This window comes from Anopheles aquasalis, chromosome X (assembly GCF_943734665.1).
Source record: "Anopheles aquasalis chromosome X, idAnoAquaMG_Q_19, whole genome shotgun sequence".
Lineage (NCBI taxonomy): Eukaryota > Metazoa > Arthropoda > Insecta > Diptera > Culicidae > Anopheles > Anopheles aquasalis.
In genome coordinates, this window is record NC_064876.1 from 7,573,061 (window position 1) to 7,599,426 (window position 26,366).

Below are 26,366 nucleotides of genomic sequence, written 5' to 3' on the forward strand. Positions count from 1 at the left end.
GGATTTGTTAGAAATGCAGGCAATAATAAAAAATACCAACTTGCACATTGTGTCCAAAAACTATTGAAAAAATGTGATTTTCAAGCAGTTCGGCTAAACGAATGTCTATGTCAAAATTTCCATATTTTCCTCATATTTTCTCGAAAAAATACCCTTCTCGTTTTTGTTAATATATGCGCAAAAGAACGGTTGCTATTAATCAAAATGGAAAATGGATGGCTAGTTTCAGAAAAATCTCGAAAAAACTTAGTTCGGCTAAACGAATGTCAACCACTGTATCTCTTATCTCTTTCTCTTTCACAAACACACACACACACATACGTTGTTCTATTGTAGCCGCTTTTATTCGTCACCCCCAGCAGAGGAGCATTTAGAGCACAGATGCCGGTAATGGGGTTGCGTGGGGCAGACAGGGGATTGGGGTGAGCGATGTGGTGTAATCCCACAGATCGGCCGATCGATTATGTTGATGTATGAGTAGTTGCAGCAGAGGATGAAGGTAGCGCATACCTTCGGTGGCCGGTGCACCCGGTACGACACCAGCGAGCAACCGAGCTTGCACACGTTACAGTTGATCAGCTGCAAAAAGTGGCCTATCTGGAACTTGCGTTTTCTAGGGCGTTGTCCCGTCCGTGTGAAGGAAAGGAAAAAGTAAAACCCAGGAAGAAGCAGCGGAAGACGAGAAGAAAAGAAAGAATGAATGAAAAAACGACATAATGGCACCGGCGAGCACGATAATCTAACATGAGCGATGGGTTGGGATGGGAACTATTTATCTGCTCGGTAATTGATCGCCGTACGTACGAGGAGCGGTGTGAGTAGTGCCGTACGTCCGACTCGTCCGTGTCCCGGTGCTCCGCGAACCATCGATCAACGAGATGAAGAATCACGTGCCGCTGGACGTTGATGCTGAGCTCTCGGGCGCCCTGCTGACGCACACACTTGGTCAGCTTGCCGAGCGTCTGGCCGGAGTAAGGGTAGGTGGTGGTCGCCCGGCACCGATCGTGTGCGAAGCGGCAGGAGTTGATATTGTACCGGCACAGGTCGGCCATCTCGTCATCCCACGAGACGGCATACATCGGACCGTATCGTTGGCCGAATCCGCGCACCGCACCCGACGCAAACTTGTCGCGCAGATGGTTCACGTGGCCCGTTATCACGTGCCGCAGGTGGGTGAGCACGGTCAGGTTGACATCGCTGTACCGCAGGCAGTCACCGTGCAGCTGACGCGGTCTGCCGCAAGCGACGTGATCCTGGCAGAGGGAGCAGTATCGATTGCTGTGGCACACGCCGGGGTCACACACCAATAACAAGAGCAGCAGTACCAGTGGACCGGTTGCGATATGCAACGCCGCACCGTGTCCAATCGACGGCATCTGGCAGCATGTGAACTAGCTGTGCAAGCGTGCGCGCCTTCCATAGAACTAGAGCCCAGCTCGTGCTTCTCTTTTTATCTAAGTTTATCTGTATTTCATAGTTTGGGTAGTATATAGTAGTCGTGCGTCGTGCGCACCATAAACTCACGTTTCTACCATTATCCGTTCCGATCGTTAAACAACTCCGATACCAACCAGCAAACACGCCCGAACTTCCGATTGGCCATCGTGCACTAGGCACCCTATAGGTACTAGTGATGGGCAAAACAGGCCTCAGCCGGAATCGATTCCGACGATTCCGGTTTGTTGTATCGGAGGGGGAAGGGGGAGGGGGGCGTGGTGGGCGGTGGCGGTTTGGTTGGAGGTGTTCATTAAACGTTGCAGATTCTGTGCTGATTTACCCAAGTAACACTACTGCCACAGTCTTTGAGCCACAGTTCAATAATGATTTACTTTGAGACATTTAATCAGGTATCATGTTATCAATAAACATTGAACAATCTCAAGGTTAATGTTGAACTGTTTGTGGTATTTATTTATTGTGATCTTGGCGCTATTGAACAATGAGCGTTGTTGGGTATTGCAGCTATTTGGTGATAATTTTCACGGTCAATAAATACAAAGCCAAAGCAGAAAAGCATTAACCAAGCATTTCCTCTTAAATGTAGAAGAAGCGCAAACGGCTTACACCCAAGTATTGAATGAGTCGGGTGCTTTTAATTACACAGCTCCTTTGAAGGAACCCGAAGGAAAGGGAAAAGGTGGCCGCTGACCTACAATCAACGATAGTTCCGGAGGTCCAGCAGCAGGTGGGCCGCAAAAACGACAGCGGAAGCTAAAACAAAACAATTAATATGTACGGCGAATGCTAGATCAAAGCAGAAGAACAGTCACTGCTGCGCCGAACTTTCCCTCCCTCAAGTCAAGACTGAACTCGATTCCGGTAGCGTCCGGAATCATAGCTGAACTCTACTCCCGGAGTCGATTCTGACTTGGAATCGACTCCGGCTAGGAATCGATTCCGGATCAGATTCGGAATCGATTCCGATTTTTTGCAGGCGGATTCCGAGTGGAATCGTGGGTGCGATTCCGAGCGCAAATCACTATTAGGTACCAGAACAGGTTAACCCTCATCCACAGTCTGGACAGATCCATTTCATTTTCGGTCGTTGTTTTAACTCATTTCTAATTTACATAGAGACCTGAGTTTCCGGGTACACTCCTAACATTATTTTCTATCGATCTATCATTTCTATAATATTTTTAACCGTTGGCAAGAGGACCAAAAAAGGATTTAAAACAAACCCTTAACCCTAGTAATTTTAAAATAGGACTGTGTATTTTAAAACCTTAATCCGCAGCGCCGGGTCTGGCCAGACCCAGTGTGCAGTGAGAAGGTTTTCTCACTCCCAGTTCGCAGTGAGAAGGTTTTCTCACTATGGAAAAGTTGTTTCTGAGATGGGACTTGGTTGGTACTGGCATATAAGCGAGTCAATACAAATCGCCTTCCCCAGTCCCAACCGAGAAACAAGGGGCCAAGGCACCGAAGAACCAACTTTCGTGAAACCCGAACGCGAACTCGAACGCAACCCCCCTTCGTGTGCTCTCGTGTGCCAGTAAGCCCCACCCCTTTTCTTTCTATTCTCCCGCCGCCATAATGGCGAATTAAAATGCAAATGTGTGCGTTTCAGTTAGCCACACCACCCATACGGTGGCATTTATTCTTTGTTTTCTGCACACTAACACTTTCACGACACTTTACCGCGTTTTTCATTCACGTGATCCGTGATGCGTGCGTGATCCGCCGTGGCTGGCTTCATCAAATGTCCAGTTAGCTTCGTCGTCATCACCCCGGGCTGATGTTGGATGCGCGTGCATCGATCGTTGACACGGTCTTTTCCTTCGATGCAGAGGTAAAACGGGTCGACTGCCCCCGTGAACTCACCGCTTAACTGTCATTGTGGGATTTCGCCAGTATAAATTGGCAACCATTTTAGCAGGGTTGCCGATTTCCTACCTAGCCAATGCGCCAGAAAGAGAAAAGCCAACCTTTGAAAGAAAGGCACAGCTATAGGTTACCAAGGCGAATTGAAAGTAGAGGCGAATTCGTTTTGAAAATTCAAATTTCAAACTAACAGACATGCAACCACGCGCACGACTTATAAATTGTCGAGATCAAGCCAGCTTTTGTCCTTATGCTCAGCGTGTGGTTTCTGTCCACACTGAGCTGACCTTTGGACACCTCCGTTATCGTTTTGGAGATGTACCGCCCCAGTCAAACTCCGCACCTGGCAATGTCCATGACCTGGAGCCTGAAAATGCTGTCCAGATGTCTTAGGTGTCGCGGAGCGGTCGGTGCAGGGTAGCCAGCTGGCCAGCGGAGAACGCGCCACGAGTGCGCTAGCAACCGGCCAGCCGTGTGCGACGACATGGCTGAGCGCTGAGCGAGAAACCATGGTGCATTGGGCACACGAGCCAACCGCCGATTCAAATGGGGGGGGGCAAATAAATCAACGCCATCTGCAGAGGCCATCACAGCGACCGCCAGGTGGCTTTGTATTGTTTACCAACAAACCGGCCATGTTGCCTCGGGACGGCAAAGCGGAATATAACTATCTCTTTCACTCTAGTGACTTACGCATGCGCCTTGCTGTTCTTGCATTTGTATCGTTTCGTACGTTTGACAGGAAACAGCTGATCGATAAGTATGCTCTTTCTCTTTCGTTCATAGTTGCCTCTCTTTCTATCTTTTTGAATTTTATCGTTTTCATGACGTTTATAAGGGAGGGTTCGAAGCTGGGCGTTAATTAAAATGAATTTCGCCCGGGAAAATGAAACATAAACGATAAAAAAGTTCACGGGGGCAGTCGACCCGTTTTACCTTGGAAATGAAAATGCAGCGAATGCATGGATTCAAAAGCAAGGCAAGTTGGATTCAATTGGACGGCGGTGCATTAGGCCAAGGTATGCGGAAAATGGTTACCGGGTGTGGAACCAGGAGCGAAAGAAGAAATTCGTTGCACGAGATGTCAAGTTCAATGAAAAGGTGCTCTGTTTAAGAAACAAACTGGACGATGAATGTTTTCAAGAGCTCGTAGTTCCGAAAACAATTCCCCAATCACTAGAGCAAGAGGGGGGAGTTGTAGAAGAATTGAACGAAGTTGCTCGTAGTGATGATGACGATAGCCTATCAATTGAAGATGAGCAACACAATGAAATAAAGGAAGAGATTGCTCAGTTGAAACGGCAGAAGCTTGAACTGGATCGCCGGTGTAAGGAGCAGGAGATGGCGAAAAAGATACAGTTGTTCAAGCAGGCTAAGCTGCAGTTTGAGATATGGCGTGAGTCTACGCGGAAGGAAACTCTTATGGAAGTGCAGCAGTGCCATAACGGCATGGAGGAGATCCGCAGTGCGTCGTACGAAAAGATTAAATCGCTCGAGTGTCAGATTAACCCTCATCGGTTCTTTGTATGCGCGCGCATACAATTTGGTCCGAAAAAATCAAATTATTCAAAAACGGCTCGATGAAATTTTCTGAATTTCTTCAAAATAGATTTATTTTGATCATAGAATAGAATTTTTTTTTTTTTTAACATATATAAGGACGGACGAGCCGTATGTTTATAGAATAGAAATATATCACTCAAAAATTTTAGGCATGTGTAGTATCGCCTGAGCAGAAATAGTTACGAATCGGTTCCTGTGTATGCGTTCGCATACACATACGTCCACCATATGTATTTAGCCGAAAAAAATCATTTTTGAAGCTCTGAAAAAATGATTTCAGGTAAAAAACATCTCTTGTCAGGTATGGTGAACGTGTTGCTCAAATTTCAAACTGATCGAGCAATATTTGGAGCTACGACGCCGTTATAAACCTCCAAGCGATTTCATGGTTGCATCCGATATGATGATCTAGAGGAATGTTTGATTTATGATAAATTCTGATCGATCAGAAATGTGTTCTAAAGGTGCAATAATAATTTGAACACTATCTACAAACCAGGAAAAAATGTTACAGTCGATGAACAGTTTGTTCCATTTCGTGGATGGTCTCCGTTTCGTGAATATATTGCATCAAAATCTGCCAAATATAGCATGGCAAATTTGGTTTATGTGTTTCAAAAGATGGTATGCACACAATACACAAATTTATAATGGTCGTGATCGATACACCACTCCCAAAAGCAACTTAGGCCGCCATTGTTTTGTGTTTTGACAAAAAAAGAATGTCCGATCAAAGTGTAACTTGCGACAATTTCTATTTCATATGATTTGGCTGAAGAATTAATAAAATTCGTATGGCTTTGGGAACGATTACTGAAAATAAAAAAGCAATTCTATTAGCCTTGGTTGATATGCGCACAAAGCTATTATATTCTACTGAAGCTATGTATGACCACAAATTACTAGCCATTATGTTGCCGTATATCCCCCGTCATTACCAATTTGTTACTTTGGCGAGCATGTTCTATAGTGCTGTGGGTATCAACAATCATGAAAAAAGAAAAAAGCCAAACTTAGTTGAGTAATTTCATGAAGACTAAAGGAAGAATTGACACCATGGACCAATGGGCTAGAACCTTTACTTGCAAATGAAAAATAAATCGTTGGCAAATGGCTCTGTAGTATGCAATATGAGTATGCTATTATTACGCTCGCCGAATTGTTTTCGGACTGAAAAAAAATAAAAAAGCATCCATAATATTTGTCGTCGGCTGTTTATCGAAACATTGGGAATGGCTTTTATTGATTCACACATAGTAAGACGCAAAACAAAACCGACTGATAGTGATGCTGCTAATGTTTCTCATAATGTTCGTCCCATTCGCCATTTGACACCAACACCCAAAATCGGCCGTTGTCAAGTCTTTTTTTTTTTTTTCTTTCGTTTAACAAACTAGGTGGAATACTAATGTACGAACCTGAGGAAGCCCCTCGGGAACAGTGTGGGACTCTCACCCACTAAACCACTAGCTTGGTTTTCCGTTACCACCCTGCTGCTGTATGCCTCTTTCGAGATGACTCGCAGCGAGGGTGGCAGTGCCGAAGCACTTGCACCGCGAAAACAAAGGTCTGAAACGACTATATTTTGGAGTAACGTTGTTCAAACCACCTTACTTTCTCGCTACTCCTAAAAGCGTTCCTCCCAAACGTACGACGGACCATGCCTAAGCATCTAAACGTTGCGCCAAGACGCAGGCTTTTCCCCAGCCACGGTGGGTCTCAAGGTCGGCGCGGGTCGCCGGATAGCCCAGGCGGGTGTCCGAGGACATCCGCTTGTTTCCCTTTTACCCCTGCACTTGTTGCTGGTCCCTGCCAGCGGCCTGAGAGCGCTGGAACTCCCGCCATTCCACGCGTAGTCTCTCCGTTATGCGGCCGACGCAGTTGCTAACGGAGTTGAAGGCCTCCCTGCTCTCACACATCCGCTGCACGCTGTCGTTGTCAAGTCTGCACATACTAAACTAACCAAATTTTTTTTGCTGCACGTTGTGAAAGTGTGCAAAATTTGATTGTGCTAACCATCGACATGATATTTGCAAGAAATGTGCCAAAAAAATTAGGAAACACTTGAAAAATGTACTTTTTCACGGTTTTTCGCATTTTTCTCAAAAAACATGATTTTATAATTGCCAATTTTACTACAGTATTTTAAGAATTATTGACTTGTAGTAATTTTTTTTCGATAAAGAACATTCCAATGAATAAATAAAAAATATCAGAAGTGATTAGTTTTAGTTTTGGATTTTTTGGAACAGGTTGGAAAAATGAGTGTATGCGCGCGCATACAAAAGAACCGATTCGATGCAATTCTGGAGGGACCGATGAGGGTTAAGCAGTTGAATGTGACATTAGAAGAAGAGCGAAAGCGCAGGTTCCCGTGTGACAGAAATCGCTCACCGCCACTCAAATTGTCCTGTTAAGAGACTAACAGGACGCTAACAGGACGCTAACAGGATAGAAATCTTGCCGCTGTTTACAGGGCTTTTGCGCATGTATTGGTGCCATTTCGACGCATTTTTGCGATGGTGTGTGTGCCATCCTACCGCACCCCTGTGCCCAGTAGCCCCGCCCCCTAAGATATTTCGGATCAATATGAAGCACGCAAAAGCATAATTTCATTTTCACCAACTTTATTTTCACCTTTGAAGCGGACACTCTGCCTCGCAAAACACATCACAAAACACAACACTTCGCACAACACTCCTCTGCTTCGCTGCCTGTCCGACGCTGATTGATGCCAGGATGCTGCTGAAACAAGACAACATGATTGATCATGATCAGATTTGGGTGCTTAGGTGCTTATTCTGTAACTTTCGATTGCGATGGCCTCAGGCGTTCGATGATTCATGCGAATTTCGAAACGTTTCGAAAACAATAAACAATTCAAAATGACAGTTTGAAGTAAAAAAACTGTTAATTAACTTGTTTTTTTCGGTATAAAAACGACTTAACCTTTGTAATAATAGTATACGATTAGCAGAAAGAAATTATTGAAGCACAATCAGGACGCTATAACTGTTTTTCAGATGCTCGATGCTCGATGTAAACAGAACGCCAGCTGTCGACCACAAAAATGCACTCGACATGCAAGCGATCGTGAACACCAAATGAACATAAAATGAACCAAATGAATCGAACGCCTGAGGCCATCGTAATCGAAAGTTACAGAATAAGCACCTTATTCTGTAACTTTCGATTACGATGGCCTCAGGCGTTCGATTCATTTGGTTCATTTTGTGTTCATTTGGTGTTCACGATCGCCCGCATGTCGAGTGCATTTTTGTGGTCGACAGCTGGCGTTCTGTTTACATCGAGCATCGAGCATCTGAAAAACAGTTATAGCGTCCTGATTGTGCATCAATAATTTCTTTCTGCTAATCGTATACTATTATTACAAAGGTTAAGTCGTTTTTATACCGAAAAAAACAAGTTAATTAACAGTTTTTTGACTTCAAACTGTCATTTTGAATTGTTTATTGTTTTCGAAACGTTTCGAAATTCGCATGAATCATCGAACGCCTGAGGCCATCGTAATCGAAAGTTACAGAATAAGCACCTTGATCAACAAAATATTTTTCAATTTCTTACCATTTTTCGTTGTCGCACATGCCCACAAACAATGTCCACGGGTTTAGACGCTCCGTAGCACAAACGAATGATACAAATTCACAGCAAAACTAGCTTTTTTCTTCAAAATTTTCGGATGCACGATCGCAGCACATCCTGCCTCTTGCGCGTCGTTTTCAACTGACGCCATGTTGGATCCAGGCCTTAGCAGAAATTTTCACCTTCCTCTTTCGTTCGCCGTGCCCTTACACAAACACACGCGCACGGAGCCGTATCCGAACACGCAGCGCTCGTGAGCGATCGAGTGAATGGTGAGACAGCATCAAAACAAACCGTAGGAGTGAAAGAGATAGCATGTACTCGAAAGAAAAAAATCGACTGCTTGACAAAATGTCTGTCAACAGGGCCGTTAAAACAACAGCAAAAGCCCTGTAGACAGCAGCAAGATTTCTATCCTGTTAGCGTCCTGTTAGTCTCTTAACAGGACAGTTTGAGTGGCGGTGAGCGATTTCTGTCACACGGGTATCTCGGCAAAGAAAAACGCTCGGGTGGTTAAATAAAAACAAACAACTGGTTCCACCTAGTACCACTTGGTACCAAGGTTGGTACCACTTGGTAGACCCCTAGGTGGTACCAAGTGGCAGTTGACGTCAAAGGAAAACGGGAGAAAAAGAGCGAGAGAGACAGATTGTGAGTGCGTGCGGAAGCAGGAAGGAATAAACGCCACACTGTCAGCATCACATCGCATCAGCTTCCAACCCTGCCGACCCCCCCCCCCCCCCCTCCCGCACCATCTCTTTACGGAGCCCTCTCAACATACGTTTTAGGTAAACTATACTCGCCACTAGTACTGTCTGCGCAGGTATAGGGGGTTCCCTATTCCGCGACTATAGAGCGGTGACGCAGTCTATACGCAGGGAAAACAGGGAATGCGGAAAGCGAAAAGTTCGCAGCATCCCAGCAGCAGAATCATTCAGTGTCATCCCGGCGTAAGTAACTTCGGCTGGTTCGTGTGAAGCAGCGCTCATCAACCGACAACCCACCAAGTAAGCTACACCAGCAGCAGCTGCCAGTAGGGCCAGACAGAAGAAGAGGCTGGGTAGGGCTGGATCTATATACAACCCGTCAGCCAGGCAGCTGGCCGCCACAACAGCAGCAGACCAACAGTGTAGTGTCGTCCCCGTTAATCCGATTGCAAAAACCCGGGGAGGTAAAAACACAAACGGAGGATTGCAAAAACCTTGGGGAAAACGGAAGCCGTATTGGGCGCTCCAGCGGTCACATACAGACCTCCCAAGGCCCCGGTGGCGGAAGCCGGGGGGGGGGGGGGGGGGCAGCCCTCTCCCGGTTGTCGTCAATCGTCGATAACGACGGGGAACTTGGGATTTCTGCGGATTTTTTAGTTCCGATACACGACATCCGTGAACTTGTCACCTGAGGGAGGACGTGGTACGGGTGTGTGTGTGTGTGTGTGTGTGTGTGTGTGTGTGTGTGTGTGTGTGTGTGTGTGTGTGTGTGTGTGTGTAGCGATGGCGGTGGCGGTGGCGCTAGCGAACCTGGCCGTGCTCCTGTATGTGTTTGTGTTGGCGTTGGCGTAGCATGTAGCCACCTGCGTAGCAAATAACAGCCGGGCCAGGCTAGAGGCCTCTACGCTGCCTCAGCGCTTTAATGCGGGCGTAAACAGAGCAAAACCAATTCCGAATAGCGTAGCTGTTGAGAAAGCGGATCGCAGAGAGAGAGAGAGAGAGAGAGAGAGAGAGAGAGAGAGAGAGAGAGCGCGCGCGCGCGCGACGAGATACTCAGCTCCCCTGAGGTGTGAAGGGTTGTGGTGTGGCCGGGAGCGCCTCCAGTCACGGGACTGCAACATCTTCTCGCGCAACGATCAACTTGGATAACCCCTTCCCACCCGCAGACCACGATGAGTCGTTCGTGACGAGTTGCTGCCAAGCATCGGCGCATCGAGCATGGTGCATTGGCTGCAATAGCGCACCCTTCAGAAACACCAGAGCAGATCAATTATGTTTGAGGCGCTGTGCAGTGATGTGTATGTGTGTTTTCTTTTTCCCTTTTCTTGGTTTTTCTGTTGTGGGGGTTTAACTAAATGTTTATAGCACCTGCCCCTACCACCTGCCACCTGTTTATAGCACCTGCCCAATCAACGAACATATACCCCTCTCCAATCAACGCATACGCATTGCATGCAGAAATCGTGGAAAATGTCGCTCGCGCCCACCTGGAAGCGAGACGTTTAAAGAGTTGACCTGGGCACCTCAGGGGTAGCCTACGAGCATCTCGAGGAGTACTCTGGTAGTCTCTCAGGAAGGTTTAATAATAGGTCTGCCCACCATGTGATTGAATTGATTTTTTAGGAAACTCCATGGGTCCATGTGCGAACCTCTAGAGCCGATAAATATAATAGACAAGTTCCCTCGTTTACCACGTCGTAGTTGTCTGCCGTTGCAACATGGCATGGTGCGCGCTCTGGTTTGCCATTGGAAGCTGTGCTTGCTGCTGCAGCACCAGCAGCAGGACGCCAGACAGTCATGTGCGACACTTGCGGTAAGAACACCGCCACCACCCAACCAACCAACCGCTTTGGGGGAGTTTATGCTGTCGATGCATTCTCCCACCCCCAGGCACCACACCAGCAATATTGGCAACGAATTAAAAGTTGGACCGGCGAGCGTTTTGTGCAACCAGACCAGACCAGACTGGAGAGCGAGTGAGAGTACAGGGAGTTGCTGGATTGGCGACGTAGTGACGGAACTCGAATCGGAACGTGGTTTTGAATAGATGACGTTCTATGCGCTTCGACCCCCTTATCACCGTGCATCAGAGAACACAGTATCAGTGGGCTATTTCTGCTCATGAATCACAGCTAGCTGTGACGTTATTTAGTAAACGTCGCGCGTAAGGCGTCATAGGTGGTCTTGGGAGATTGGCCATAAAACAAGGGAAGGCCAAACAGCTCCGATGCACTTTCAACGAGAGAATAGGTTGTGTTCGGTTTTCTGTTTATAGAGAGTAACAAAAATATAATCCCATCTCTAAGCCGTTGTTCGAATAATTGCAAGGAAGCGCAAGAGGGCCGTCCTGGAAACGGGGAAAAGAAAGCCAGCCCGCACTGTTTTGCATATGTATTCGCCTATCGCCTAACGGACGCTGCCAATGCAAAACAAGTTTAGCACACAGTTTTCCTCTGTTTTGCTCTTTCATTGCACACACAGCGCGCTACTTGGAGCAAAAGCTATGTGTGGTCTTGTGTGTGCACGCCTGCTATGCGTGCAGTCCACACCATGGCCCAGGCATAACTGGCTGGCATGATGGCCTATCTTAAAACGAAAGTCCGTGTCGTTCGCACATCCTGCTGCACTCGAAGAGAAAACGGGCTAGGAACGTGATTGCCTCTCCGGAAGAAGAAGAAATCTGAAATTGGATTCTCCTTTTATTTTTTTTTTCTTTTCTCATTGCAATTCTCATTTCATCTGTTCACAACGTTTAATGCTGGTTTCTTCTTTTATTTCGTTTCAGAACGCTTCTTTCGCTCCTGAAAAGGGACGAGAAGCGCGCAGGTTGATGAGAGGAATATGTAAGCCTCCGACCACCGCACGGTGCCTCCAATCAATCCTTTAACCAGCCGAGGAGACGCAAATCACCGATCACCGAACAACGGTACGCACTTGCTGCTAGTTACTTCACTCAACTAGCCCCAAATCGGGGGCCACACCGGCAGCGGAACACTTACAGTTCGAGGAGCGCGTAGCGCCCGGTGTTGTGGCGAGCAGCAAAAAAAAACGCTTTGCGGTGACACTCGAGTATAAGACCCTCAACGCGAGTGCAACCGATAGTGCAAGGCGGCAAGTGCAATGTTACCATGGCAACAGCAGCTGCAGCATAACTTATGCGGGTTGCAGGAACAGGTTCATGGAAGAAAGCACAGAGGTGCGTCGTCGTCGTCGTCATCATCGTCATCGTCATCATCGTGCTTTCGCGATTTGCAAGTTTGATCGTGTACTTTATGTAGAGTCAAGCCCTCGCGCGCGCGAGTGTGTGTGTAAACGATGAGTGTGTTCAGCGATTTCCAGCGCATGTGGGTGCAGCGCTTCCCGCAAAGTTCGCTCTCCGATGCGTGGGAGCAGGACGTGAAGGCGAGCCTCGACCGACATAAGCAGAGGATAGCGGAGCTATCGAAAGAGCTCGAGCAGGAAACACTGTACGTCGAGTATCTGGAACGGTTGCTGTGCGAAGTCGAGCGGCACCGGGAAGCGGGTGGCGTACCGTCGGCCCTGTTCGAGGCAAACTCACCGGCGACCCAAGCCAACCTACTCACCGGCAATGGACCGCACTTTCCACCGGTCGCAGATCAGCAGCAGGCAAGCATCGACCATGGTGCGGTCTCGTTGAAGGACTATAGCATCGCAGAAGAAGCGCAAAATAAGGTACGTTTGGCCCGGGGGGGGGGGTCCGTGATGCGCGGGAGCCCTTTAATTTATCATTGTGTTTTTACTGTAAATCCTACCGGCGCATAACTCTAGGACGGAGTATCAGTAAGAATATCATTGGCGTGACCTTAACCCATACCGCACGCCGGAATAGCGATCAGCTGGAAGATCTCTACGGAAGAACATGCCTATGGGTAGGGCCCGGGGAGGGGGTGGGGGGCATTCGTTTACATGCGAGCACCATCGCACAAATCATAGCCCCCCCCCCCCCCCCCGCCGCTTCATTTCCTTACACACACGCACGCAGGAAGGTGAAAGTCGACCGAGATCTGGTATGACCTAGGGCGCCACCCCGCCGAGCAATCTAGCGCAACATTAAGATTGAGCCTGCTGCTGGTGGTGGTGCAGACATTTCCACAGTTTCTTCGTTGGTCTTCTGGTCGCGGCTAATTAGCTGAGCTTGAGTGCGTGTGCCGCGCATTATGACGAAGATGATGATGCTGGTGGTGATGCTCGGGGCCTCTCCCCTTCATGCAGTTATCGGGAATGCCGAACAGCTGTGTGGTAGATGGTGAGCAGGCGGACGGGCTTGCGGGCTGACGTTGCTATTGTTATCTTCAACTTTTTCGTACACTCTTCTGCAGCCTACCACCCACACAGACTACATATTCGTGTATGTGTCTGTGTCCGTTGATTCGCCTATCTTTACGCACAGTGATAATGAACACACTGATAACGCCGGCTGAACGAGGCGACGATCAACTCTATTTAGGGTCGTTGGGCAGTGTCGGTGTTGGTTCTGCTATATGAGTTATCATCGAGTCGGAGGAAAGGTGGAGATTCTTCTAGAGCACAAGTGGTCGGAACACGCCACCCGACCCCACCCACCCTATGCTTGTGTGTTGTGTCGCGCGAGTACTGTACTGCCTCCCGTCCCGCCCTATTAGGTGACATAAGGCGCGTGCGACACATGGCCCGCGGTGGCCGGCGGCCCTATCGGATCGGTGATCGTTGCGCGCCGCGCGACTGGAAGAGTCAGAGGAAAAGGAAAAAAAACAGCCAGAAAAAAGGAGGAAGAGTGGTGCTTATTCGTGTAATGACTCTATTGAGGAATACTCCATTTAACACACTCCCAACATACACACGCCCGCGCACCGTGCACAGCATTTCCCTTGCGTGCAGAGGTGGTTGTAGGAGTGGCAGCGGTGGTGGCGGCTGAACGTGGTACTCTTGGTCAGTTGTAGCTAAGCAGCGTTACGCTTCAGTGGCGGATGTTCCGCATGTTTCGTTCCACGGTTCTAGCTGGATGGTTTGCCTCCCCCTCGGAGAGAGCTACTTACTGTTTCCTTCCCAGATATCTCTGTTTGTGTCGGGAGTGTGGCTGTGTGTGTCTTTTGTTCGGTTTGCATGATTGTTTCCTCGAATCTTGGAGAAAAAATCCAAAGCCAACAACTTTCACGTTGAAACCACCGGACGTGTGCAACCCGCAACCGCGAACCAAGGAGCGTTGAGCTTCTTCATTTAAAATTCCCTTGTGCGCGCGCCCGCGCTCAATTTTGATCGATCACGCATTGTAGGTTACTCGCGGCTGTATTCGGTGAACTTTCAGAAAAAGCTACAAGAACAATAACAGGTCCGCGAGTAATCGAGAACATTTATCAATACGAAAGCCATAAGCCAGATGCCCAGTGGTGTGCAGCAAGCATCGCTTCAAGCTGCACGGCATGTTGTGAAGGTGACCCATGCAGAACTTTGGACTCTCCAGTGGCGGAAGCAACATCAAAAACAGTAGCAAGTGTCCCACTACCAAGCAGAGGGTAGCAGCTCCAGCAGGCACGTCCTCTCTGCGGGGTGAAGTGGTGGAGTGCTGGTGGTTGAAGCTGCTGGCACTTGCTCATACAACATCCCGTCATATGCAGCAAATCAGGTCCCGAACTTTACTTATGAACACTCACGCGGATATTCCGCGCACCCCGATTCCGCTATAACCGCACCTCACCCAACCCCGCCTGTATCCCGCCTGTACCCCCCGGGGTCCACGCGAACTGATAAAACGCCTCACCACTTGCTGATTGAGAACCATACACACACACATACGCCCGGACGCACGCACGCATACATATCGTCCAGGCCAGGAGGGGCCACATCACAATAAACTCGCCAACCGTTCGCACCCTTCTTCCCACCACCACCCCCTCGGAAGTGCGGCTGCGGATATTGCGAACCTGCTTTGTCTTACTATCGTGAGTGAGCTTATTGGGTGAGTGAGAGCGTGAGTGAGTGGAGGTGCTTATTGCGTTGCGTTGAGGTGCGTTGCCTGAGCGTGCCCCACCGTTCATGCGTTACCACGTTGGGTATGGTGGTGTGCTGGTCCGTGAGTAATCACCGCCTGAGATCGGGATGTATATTAATTGTAGCGCTGCTGCGCTTTGTAAAAGGGTGAGAAAGGTGAAGGGGGGGGGGGGGGGGTGAGTCGCATCGCGACACGAAGGGGACGTACTACGCGCACGTAAACACCGCCCCCCCTCCCCTTTCCATCCGCACACACACGCAACATACGCGATGTACATATATGATAAATGGAATGATCTGCTGCGCCTATTAGCCAGCAACCTTGTTCTGTCACTCTCTATTTCTCCTTCTCTTCCTTTCTCTATCTTTCTTTCTTTCTCTCTCTCTCTCTCTCTCTCTCTCTCTCTCTCTCTCTCTCTCTCTTTCTACCCCTCCCCCACCCCATCGCTCCCCCCTTTTATCTCTCTCTATGTATATGTATATATACATACATCTGTGCTGTCAATGCTGACCAAAACACTCGATTTCACAACGGGAACAGTAAGTGACATTGTCACCTATCGCTAGTGCCGTCGCCGCCCAGGGTGATCCATCTATCCAACGATTTAGTGCCGTGGGTACTCGTGTATGTGTATGCGTGCATGTGTGACCGTTATAAGTTGCACTTGAAGTAGCAAAACCACAGCTAGCTAGGAGAAGGTAGCAGCTGATTGGAAAGCTTTAGCTAGCTCGCGGCGAGTTGGCGACTAATCGTGAACCACTTGTCACCCTACCCTACAACTACCCCTCACCACCCCTTCCCCAACTTTCGCTTTCCCCTTCCTTCTGCCCAAATTGCCCCCTCTCTACACCGCGTGACAAAACCGTTAGCTCTCCAGACTCGGCAAATCCCAAATTGACGATGGAGAACGTGTGCTCAGCGGAAAAGAAATCCGGAATATCGGAAAAGATTCAGATCTGGAGTAAATTGGTAAGTAGCCTTAACCACAAAAACCACAGCCTTCTGCTCCAGCTGCCGATGCTACTGCTGCTGTTGGTGCTGCCAACGCGCACGCACTTATGCCATGCCATGGGGGATAAGGAGTGGAATGATGTGTAACATTCCCCCCCTACTCCCCGGGCGACTGTTACATAAATTCAAATCCGACGCACCGCGTTCCTTTTAAAATGTAATAACTCCTGCAAAAAACTTGGTCAGAAGCGGTGCACCGCCGCACAAGGGAGGAAGGGAAAGGTGTGCGCTGACTCACCGCACCTCCGGTGCCGTCCCGTTGGTCTCGCCACCTCTCGGAAGCCATATGAATGATCTCCGTCACTAATACCGTCGTTTGCACCGAGAGTGGGCTCTAGCGTGGGGAAGGGAGTCGTCGAGTATCTGAAATTCCTTGTTTTGTCTGGCACATAACCGGCACGTGTATGTGTATGTTTTGGGGTGGGTTCAGCAGGATGAATGTAACAGCGACAAGTGCACCAGCACTCTGTATACAAATTCCCTACAGAACAATCCGTTCTGTCCGTCAAATATGGTTCCGGTACCGGTCTGCCACCTCCTCGCTAACCACCCCTTCTGCTTCCGCGGGAGGCAGGCTGCTTAGCTACCGCTAGTTTAGTGAATGCGCTCTCTCTCCTCCTGCGTTTAAACGCACACCTCTAGAGCATCTCCTTCAAAACCTCACTCAACGTCACTTCTTCGTCACTTTCCGCACACATAGAATCAAATCATCAAGGCAGCTCCCAGTCCCCATCATCATCATCAGCAGCCGGAGAATGCCGATAGCATGGTAGCGGTCGCAGCGGCAACATCGAGCTCCTCATCCAGTGCGGCCCAGGTCGCCCAAGGCCCGGGAGAGAGTAGCAGCGAGCTGATGCAACTGCGCAGTGGCCGCGATGGGCCACTGAATCAGTGCATCAGCGAGCTGACATCGAACCTGCACAGTCGCCGATGTGTCAGCGAGCTGATCGCGGCAGCCAATTCAACCCATACAGTCACCACCCCGAACAGCAGCATCAGCCGGGATACCAATAACGCCCTCGCGAACAGCAACCAATCCACGGCGGTGGCGTCGTCCGCAACGTCAACGGGGTCGGCCATCAGCAGTAACAACGTCATCAACCATCAGTCAACCCAATCAACCTCGGAGGATGCACCAGGAGGAGGGGTATCGCAGGGAAGCACCGAAGTTTGTGAGCTCCAGGGGCCTGATCGGTCACGCGGTGCCAGCCAGTGTAAGGAGGGTGGACCACCATCACCTCATACGCTGCTGTCACCGCCGAGCCATTTCGTGACTGTGATCGAGGTGAAGGAGTCCCAGGGAGCAGCAGCATCAGCTGACAGCAGCAGAAGCCATCCGGCTGCCAATAGTATGACCAATAATACCACCCCCGCAACCGGTCTGGAATGTGATGGCTGTGTGGTGGAGGGCGGCGGTACTAAAGAAGGAAATGCTAGCAGCGGTAGCAACGGCAGCAGCAGCAGCAGCAGCAGCAGCAGCAGCCATCAAACCAAGTGTTCGACACCAAAGACGACGGCAACGGCGAATAACAATTATGAGAATGTGCTCATTAACACGGGAGGTAGTGTGATCAGTGCGAGGGAACGCTTTGGCGGTAGCATGGAACGATTGATAATCGGAGAGGGACCGGGACAGGGTGTGACCGTCGGTGGTAGCAACGCCAGCACATTTCATGATCCGACGAAGCATCCCAAACCGCCACCAGATCGCGCTGGTGGTGTTGGTGAAGCGTCAGCTGGTGGTAGTGCCTTTACTACAAACGGTTTGTCAATCTCCAAGCGCACCTCTCAGCTACTAGGAGCGGCGGCGGCTGGGTCTTCATCACCGTCATCGTCGTCGTCCGCTGCGACTGCAGTCGTGGACTTCAAGAAGAAAATCCCACCACGGTAGGTACCGCAAAATTCGCTGGTCCGATTTGGGTATTGTGCCTAACTGATGCGTTCTTCTTTTTTTGCAGTCCGCCACCGAAGTTTGTACGCCGAGCCGCACCGGTCGAACCACCTATCGTGCCATCGTTGGCAGCCCAAGGACAACACGGTCGCCCTTCGATACACGAAGCGGTCGTGGGAACGGCTACGGTAGACCAAGCCGGATCGGATGGGGTCGTTAGTAGTTCGCTGGAACGGCACGCCGTTCAGCCGACCGCCGAGATCTATCGGCAGCGGTCTTCTGATTCGCTGGACGTGAAACTCGGAGTCGGGGGCCCACCGGCATTGGAGTGCGGCCGCTACCAGCGCTCAGCACCGGTAACCGAGGGTCTCAAGGGGCGTTCGTCCGCTGCTAGCCTTGACAGCCCACCGGGCTCACTGGGAAAGGGTGGCATACGGGTTGAGATGGCCGCTTCTGTGGCTGTTGGCGTGTCGCCAACCGGCAGTCTCGGAAAGCTGCATTCCTCGACCGGCAACCACAGCTACCATAGTAGCAGCGACAGCCCGACCGGTAGCCTTGGTAAAGCCGATCAAACGTCCCAGAAGCAACGGGCACTCACGTACCAGCGGCAAGGCACGGGAGACAGTTTGTCCAGCGTGCTCGGCTCCAAGGAATCACTCGCATCCGGTGGCGGTGCAGTCGGTGGAAGCATTACCGAGCGAGTAAGTGAATGCGCCCAGCCGCGCTTAAGCATGCATGACGAACATGTGTGACTTTTTTTTTCTCACTATAGTAAGTAACAGTAACCTGCCATTCTCTATAGTGAGAAAAAAAAAGTGTCACGCATGTTCGTCATGCATGCTTGAGCGTGGATGGGCGTCTTAAGCCAACCGTGTTTCATCGGTGACAGTTGTCAGTCTTTCCCACACTCTCTTTATTTTGTTTGTATGCTTTTTTTTTTGTTGTCACAGATCAAGAGTTACGAATCGATTTCATCGCTCAGCTCGGATAGTGTGCGGGCGGGTGGGACCACCAGAGCAGCAGGTGAAGAAGCTACCTCGCCCGGGGTGACGCAGGAACAAGAGCACTACTACGATACGGTGCCGCTGGACCACGGGGATGGTGACTACGTTTACATTCAGCCGGGTGGATTCGGCAACGACGGCCGACCGGAGGATAACGCGGCCACACTGTTGCTGCAGCCGTTGTCACATTCAGTGCGAGGCAGCCAAACCAGCGTGCAGCCACTGGAAACTGAATCTCCCGGACGGAACAACTATGTAAACATTGAGTATTTTATACGGTAAGTGTGATCCTGATCCTAAGCATCTCCTACACTGGGACACGGGATGTTGTGCAACTGCCGTCCTAATTTCGGGGATCTTGTTCTCTTTTGTCAGGCCAACGCAGAATAACGAAAACCGAAGCAACTCGATAGATAGCGATGGGGAGGCAGATCTTGGCCCTCCTCCGGTTCTGATGCGTGCGATCTCGACCGACACTAATCCAGCCACAAACGATGCTTCCGATAGTTTAGCCGCCGGAGGAGGAATCGCTACCGGCAGTAGCGGTCTATCGCGAAAGATTTCCGTACGTTCAGCCCTCATGATCAGCCGCATTTCGTCAACCGTATTCCAAGATAGCTCACGTTGTTAACCCTATCTGTTTTGAACTTTTCACAGAACGCAAACCGTAATACCATCATCCGGCACATCGTGTCGAGCATCGTGACGAGCGAAACACTGTACGTGGAGTGTCTCAACAAGATGAAGCAATATATGAAGGCGATACGGGCCACGCTTACCACCTCACAGCCTGTGATATCGGAGGAGGAGTTCCACACAATTTTTTTCAAAATCGAAGAGTTGCACGAGGTGCATTGCGAGTTTCTCACGGTATTGCGAGCACGGCTGGCCGCCGCCGACCTCGACGACAGTGCGACCAGTGCGGATGGGCTTTGCGTGGGCGAACAGTTTCGGAAGCTGGCGAGCCACATCCACTTATACGGTGCGTTCCTGCACAATTACGGTCGGGCGATCGACACGGTCAAGAGCTGTAGCACTCACAGCCAGCAGTTTAAGGAGATCGTGTCGAATATCGTGTTCAAGAATCAGAACGAGCAGAAGCTGTCGCTCGAGGAACTGCTACACAAACCAGTTGCTCGCGTACAGAAAAATGCACTTGTGCTTGAGGACCTACTAGCGCATACGCCCGAACAGCATCCTGACTACATGCCACTCCGGCAGGCGTCGAAGACGATGCGTACGTTTCTGGCGGAATTCAACGTTGTCCAAACGCGCTCCATGTTTCCGGTACGTACGCACACGCAACAAAGCAGCAGAGTTGGGGCTACAGGCGCCCATCGACGGTCAAGCATGCGCACGCCCATGTTCGTCACTTTTTTTTCTTAAGGGCGGTCATCCACACATCAACTTCCCAGCGAACAGTGAGAAGAATTCTCACTATGGAAATCTCACTAAGGCAGTCCGGTAAAAGTTGGGTAAATTTTGGGAAAGTCCCATACGTTTGGACTTTCCCAAAATTTGCCGTGGAGGCCAACGGAGAATTTACCCGATTTAAATACCCCCGCGCGAGACCTGTTGTCTCGCTCTCTCCCCTTTCTTTCTTTCTTTCTTTCTTGTATCCTGTTCACCCAAAATGGCCACCGCGCAATGGCAGTGGCGATTATTTTTCTATTTCTCTTTGCTGACGTCACACGTATATGACGTCGTCATTATGTGACGTCATTTTTTTGCGTTGCTGTTGGTGGTGGTGGCGTCGTACTCTTCGTTGCTTGAAGGCGTCGTTGCGGTGGCGTGATCCGCGGTACGATCGAGAACTTTCGTGTTCGGCCTAATGTTTTGTGCGTCTACGCTGATTACAATGATCGGATACATGCAAAAGAAAAAGAGAACAATCGAGAGTGTTAAACCCTTTTGCATCGCATCCACAACGCCAGCTATGCTTACCTTGCGCGCGGATTGCAGTCAACACCTTGTCAACACTTTTCTGCACTTGCACTGCACCCTCGAAAAGCGTGCGTCCCGGGACTGCCCGCGATCGGGACGAATTTTGCGCGAGGTTGCTCCGTCTCTTTTTTCTATTCCTCTTCCTTTCGCGCTGCCGTACGTCTTGAACACGCTCGCGTTCGCTTCGCCCTTCTGCCCTTGCCGGCCTTCCCGCTCCGCGTAATTGCAACCCACAAGCTCGCATTCGTTTTCGTTCGCTCTTCCTCTCTTCATATTCCGCCCTTCCTCCGCCGCAACCGCGTTCCACAAACTCGCGCGCGAAACCCCCTCCCCCTCGCGGTTTCATCCGCTCTTTCCCCCGATGTCCATGAGCGGTTTCATAGTGAGCGTTGCGTTCGCCTCTTCCTCGTCCCCGTCGTAGGCAGCGGGGGGTCCATTCTCAGCCGCCGCGGCCTTCCTCCCGCTACGTCGCAGGCAGAGGGGAAGCCGAAAATTTTCTCTCTGCTACCTGAGTTGATGTGTGGATGGCTGCCCTTACTATAGTATATAACAGAAATCTCATGAGATTTCATGACGCCACCTGTCACTATAGTGAGAAGAGGAGTTTAGCGAACATGCGCGTGCGCATGCTTGACCGTCGATGGACGCCTTTACGTGACTCCGGTCGGTACATCTTTGATTAACCACGCTTTTCCTTTTTTCACTTCCACTTCCTATCCAAGAGCGAGGATAAGGCCCTGCGTCGGCTAGTGCGCAACTCGTTCATCGTCGAGCTAGCGGACGGTCACCGGAAGTTGCGGCATCTCTTCCTTTTCAACGATGTCATTGCATGTGCCAAATACAAGGCAGCGGGACGCGGGGCGAGCGAACGGAACGGGTTCGAGTTCGAGCTCAAGTGGTTCATCCCGCTGCGCGATATCCTCATCTGCGAGGAGTCGGCTAACGATTCGAAGGAGGCGAGCCCGATCAATATCGTGCAGCTAAAGTCGCAGGCATGCACGGTGCGCGACCAAATTATGCTAGATGAGCGGGACGAGATGGGTCGACGTAGTGGCAGCAGCCGGTTAGGAGGGGCTCCCGGTGGATCGAGCCGCGTTGGCGACAAGCACCGAAAGAAACTGGCCGACCTGGAGGCCCAACTGGTGCTCGCTTCGCCAAACCTGGTGTTCAAGATCGGCAACAAAGCTACTAGCAAGACGATGACCTTCTTCCTCAGCTCCGACTTCGAAAGAACGCAGTGGATTGAATCGATCCTTTCGCTGCAGGTAGGCTGGCGGTCGTGCATTCCACGGGATACCTGCTGTGCTAGTACGAGCGTAATTGCAATTAATTGAATTGGCATTTTTCCTTCTCTGTTTTTCCTGGTTTGTTATGATCGCAGCAATCGTGCAATCTTCCTGGACAGCTGGCAGTGCAAATCTACGATCTACAGGCCTGGATCACCGCCTGCCAGGCGCTGATTAAAACCGAGATGGGATCCTACTTAATGAGGAACGCGCGTGACGAAAGCCTGCTGGTCGGGGACCTACACCTCACCATTCAGGGACTGAACGGTTTCGATCAGCCATCATGCGATCTATTCGTGTGCGTTGAGATCGATTCCTACGGGCACTACTTCCGCAAGGCCAAAACAAAGCTCGTTTGCCGAAGCTCCTCGCCGTACTGGAACGAATCGTTCGTGCTCGAGCTCGAGGGCAGCCAGAACTTGCGACTACTGCTCTACCAGGATGCGGCGCAGCGGCAGATATTGCGAGCCAAGCACGTGTTAAAGGTACAAGCCTCTACCGTGCCGCCTAGATCAAATTGCTAACTGTGTCACGATCCACTTCTCTCCTTGATTTTAGCTGAGCCGCAGCTGGCTGCAGGAGTCGCCCGTCAGCAAGTCCCTAAAACTGTCAGAAACGCTTAGTCTCGGCACGGTGATACGCTTCGTGCCTGGTGAAGTAACACTGCGCCGGGTTCCAACCTCCAAACCCGGCGCCCTTTTCGGTGCCAAACTGCAGTCAGTCATCAAGTACGTACCCAGTTCGCAGTGAGAAGAGCTTCTCACTATGGAAATTTCACCACAGCAGTCCGGTAAAAGTTGGGAAATTTTTGGGAAAGTCCCATACGTTTTGCCGCAGGGGCAAGGGTTGGTCTATCAGCCACCGCGCAATGGCAGTGGCGATTATTTTTCTATTTCTCTTTGCTGACGTCACACGTATATGACGTCGTCATTTTGTGACGTCATTTGTCTGCGTTGCTGTTGGTGGTGGTGGCGTCGTACTCTTCGTTGTTTGAAGGCGTCGTGGTGGTGACGTGATCCGGGCTGCGATCGAGAACTTTCGTGTTCGGCCTAATGTTTTGTGCGTCTACGCTGATCACCACGCTCGGATACATGCAAAAGAAAAAGAGAACAATCGAGAAGTATTTAACCCTTTCGCATTGCATCTTAAACGCCAGCTTTGCTTTCCTTGCGTGCGGATTACAGTCAACGCACCTTGTCAACACTTTTCTGCACTTGCACTGCGCCCCCGAAAAGCGTGCGTCCCGGGACATAGAAAATTTCCACTGCCCGCGATCGGGACTTAGCCGAATTTTGCGCGAGGTTGCTCCGTCTCTTTTTTCTATTCCTCTTCCTTTCGCGCTGCCGTCCGTCATGAACACGCTCGCGTTCGCTTCGCCTTTCTGCCCTTGCCGCCTTCTCCCTCTCCGCGTAATTGCAACCCACAAGCTCGCGTTCATTTTCGTTCGCTCTTCCTCTCTTCGCACTCCGCTCTTCCTCCGCCGCAGCCGCGCTCCACAAACTCGCGCGCGAAACCCCCTCCCCCTCACGGTTTCATCCGCTCTTTCCCCCGATGTCCACGAGCTGTTTCATAGTGAGCGTTGCGCTCGCCTCTTCCTCGTCCCCGTCGTAAGCAGCGGGGGGTTCTTACTCAACCGCCGCAGCCTTTCTCCCGCTACGTCGCAGGCAGAGGGGAAGCCGAAAATTTTCTCACTGCTAACTGGGTAGTGGAGACCAAAGCAAAAGGATGCCGGTCCGCTTCATATCTATCACTGCCCCGTTGACAAACTACATTTTCTCCTGTTAAGGCTCCTGGTATAGCTTAACAGGGGCGCGCGCCATACAAATTCTCCTCTGTTAGACATTAACAGGAGCGAATTCGAGCTTCAGGAACTCGATTCGAATTCCTTCCTGTTAATGTCTAACAGAGGAGAATTTGTATGGCGCGAGCCCCTGTTAAGCCTTTAACAGGAGAGAGAAAATGTGGTTTATCAACGGGGTGATCAAACTAACCAAACAGACATACTTATTGTTCCTTCCAAATCTCGGAATTCTCGATTTACAGGCGTGAAAAACGTGACATCCCATTCATCGTGAGCGCCTGCCTACGCGAGGTCGAACGGCGCGGTATTGCCGAAGTCGGCATTTATCGCGTGTCCGGCTCGGCGTCCGACGTGGCAAAACTGAAAAAATCGTTCGAAACGAACGCTTACGAGGCGGAACAGTTGCTCAAGGAGGTGGACGTGCATTCGGTCACGGGCATCCTCAAGTCGTACCTGCGGGAATTACCGGAGGCGCTCTTCACCGATCAGTATTACCAGCAGCTGTTCGACACCTTCAACCTACAGACGTACTCAAACGAAACAGCCCGGATTCACGAACTGCAGCGCATTTTCGTGGAGCTGCCGCAGCCTAACCGCGCCACCATCAACCTGTTGCTCGACCATCTCATTCGGTGAGTAGGGCAGAGGGGTAATGTACAGTTTTTCGCGACGGCTTTCTTCCGTTTGACATACAAATTCCTTTTTGCCTGTTATGTTTCCGCTTCCAGGGTACATCAGCAGGAGATCGAAAATAAGATGTCGCTGCACAACCTTGCCATGGTGTTCGGGCCGACCCTGTTACGGCCGGGACCGACGGCTTCCAAACAAAAGGATCTGCTCGAGTCGAGCACTGCTGACGTGATGACGCAAGCCGGTATCCTGTACAGCTTTCTGCAGGCCCGACTGAAATAGTATTAACCAAATGAAACGCATCGCCGCACCACTACACAGGATCGCTACTCCAACTTCGACGATTCGTTTGTCTATTGTTGCGAGGCAGCATTCAGAGGCAGATCGTGCAGACCACGACCGTTGCGCAGCGATTAAGGGAGCTGGTTTTTCCTATATACATTTAACGGACGGGCGAGAAATGGTGTGTTTATCGGACGGACGAACGAGTAGCTGTTTTTGTAGTGATAGTGAAGGAACGCGAAAGCGCTTAATTCATGAGCATAACGCATTTTTTCTTTTTAAATATTAGCCTTTCTCTGGGCACGACGTTTTCTTGCTTCATAAGCTTCTGAACGGTAGATATTCATACCTATTTATACGGAGCAGACACATACTACATGACTGGTATACAATTTGATACAAACGCCGTGGGGCGGCCTAGAGGCACTGAGGAACGGATGAACAGATGTGATGCATGTTGAAGAATGGATCATAACGATTCAACCCATATATCCGTTAAATCGCATTAAACTGCACGCTTTGTTACGAAACCAGTCACAATGGGACGAGTGGTGTTTGCTTGTTTGTTGAAAGGGCAATTAGACGATGGCAGCCCTTGTTGATCTGAACGAGCGTGCATCCACATGTTCCTCCCGACGACTCAGTTTCATGTTTGCGATAGCGGTCGCTTTTTTGTAACATCAGTCTGCATGGCCTCCTGCAAACTTCCGGGAGAGTCAGCGCCTGATGCTACGTGTAAAAAGTGTGCGTAGGGCAAGCAACAGCAGCGCGTGTGAGTATGTATCTCTTATAAGGATAGCCTTTACTGTTTGTTTTTTTGGCACCATTTTGTTTTCGTTTTGTAATATTATCATTATTCTTGCGATTTACTAATTACGATTACTTTTATCAGTACTCCTATTCGATGTGTTTGCGTTCCGTTGTACCTACTAGGGCCAATAAAGATAAGAATGGAAGGATTTTCATATTCACGCAGCAGCAACAGCAGCGATAGCCGTACTAGTACATCGCTAAACGATGCTGTAACAATATCACAGATTTAGATCTGATCTGTGATCTGATTGCAGGGCGTTCCGATTCAGTACGCGAAAGGCAATGGCAATCCGTAACAGATCGAATTGCTGAAACGGCCTCTTTCAAGGGTTCGATCTATTATAAGTATTATTTATTCATACGAAAACGAAGACATAATATATTCACTGATATAACCTTCCTAATCCCGTGCTGATGCAATGAGTTTGTTGAAAGAGTACTTACTTGTTTGGTCTTTGATTTCATTCGTGCTCCTTGGGTAAGTAGATGAGAAAGACACAAACGGTAGAAACGAGTCTGGC

General features: G+C 50.0%; 2 protein-coding genes across 8 annotated transcripts; one reads left to right on the top strand and one right to left on the bottom strand.

Moving 5' to 3' along the window:
- Positions 1 to 335: 335 nt before the first annotated feature.
- LOC126571066 (antigen 5 like allergen Cul n 1-like) lies at positions 336 to 1,650 on the bottom strand. Its single transcript, XM_050229305.1, has 2 exons — positions 805 to 1,650; positions 336 to 613 (listed from the first exon to the last, which is right to left on the bottom strand). The coding sequence occupies exons 1-2, from the start codon at positions 1,374 to 1,376 to the stop codon at positions 343 to 345; spliced, it is 843 nt and encodes a 280-aa protein (XP_050085262.1). The 5' UTR covers positions 1,377 to 1,650; the 3' UTR covers positions 336 to 342.
- A 7,659-nt stretch (positions 1,651 to 9,309) lies between these two features.
- LOC126570580 (active breakpoint cluster region-related protein) lies at positions 9,310 to 26,249 on the top strand. Of its 7 annotated transcripts, none has more exons than XM_050228452.1 (12): positions 9,310 to 9,437; positions 11,980 to 12,887; positions 16,895 to 18,081; positions 18,153 to 18,786; positions 19,036 to 19,367; positions 19,465 to 19,654; positions 19,747 to 20,376; positions 21,756 to 22,298; positions 22,415 to 22,804; positions 22,878 to 23,047; positions 24,363 to 24,752; positions 24,849 to 26,249. In XM_050228452.1, the coding sequence occupies exons 2-12, from the start codon at positions 12,510 to 12,512 to the stop codon at positions 25,030 to 25,032; spliced, it is 5,028 nt and encodes a 1,675-aa protein (XP_050084409.1). In that variant the 5' UTR covers positions 9,310 to 9,437; positions 11,980 to 12,509; the 3' UTR covers positions 25,033 to 26,249. The 7 variants fall into 7 exon arrangements, with proteins under 7 accessions (XP_050084409.1, XP_050084400.1, XP_050084420.1 ...); XM_050228443.1 differs by having other exon boundaries at positions 9,321 to 9,494; XM_050228463.1 differs by lacking the exon at positions 9,310 to 9,437 and adding an exon at positions 9,528 to 9,658.
- The last annotated feature ends 117 nt before the right edge of the window (positions 26,250 to 26,366 follow it).

Excerpts from the sequence above, each read along its gene's own strand:
- LOC126571066 (XM_050229305.1), bottom strand. The coding sequence starts at position 1,376 with ATGCCGTCGATTGGACACGGTGCGGCGTTGCATATCGCAACCGGTCCA. Across the intron at positions 614-804 it reads CACTACTCACACCGCTCCTC|AAAACGCAAGTTCCAGATAG; the intron begins GTACGTACGGCG and ends ACAACGCCCTAG.
- LOC126570580 (XM_050228452.1), top strand. The coding sequence starts at position 12,510 with ATGAGTGTGTTCAGCGATTTCCAGCGCATGTGGGTGCAGCGCTTCCCG. Across the intron at positions 18,082-18,152 it reads AAGAAGAAAATCCCACCACG|TCCGCCACCGAAGTTTGTAC; the intron begins GTAGGTACCGCA and ends CTTTTTTTGCAG. Across the intron at positions 20,377-21,755 it reads AAACGCGCTCCATGTTTCCG|AGCGAGGATAAGGCCCTGCG; the intron begins GTACGTACGCAC and ends TTCCTATCCAAG.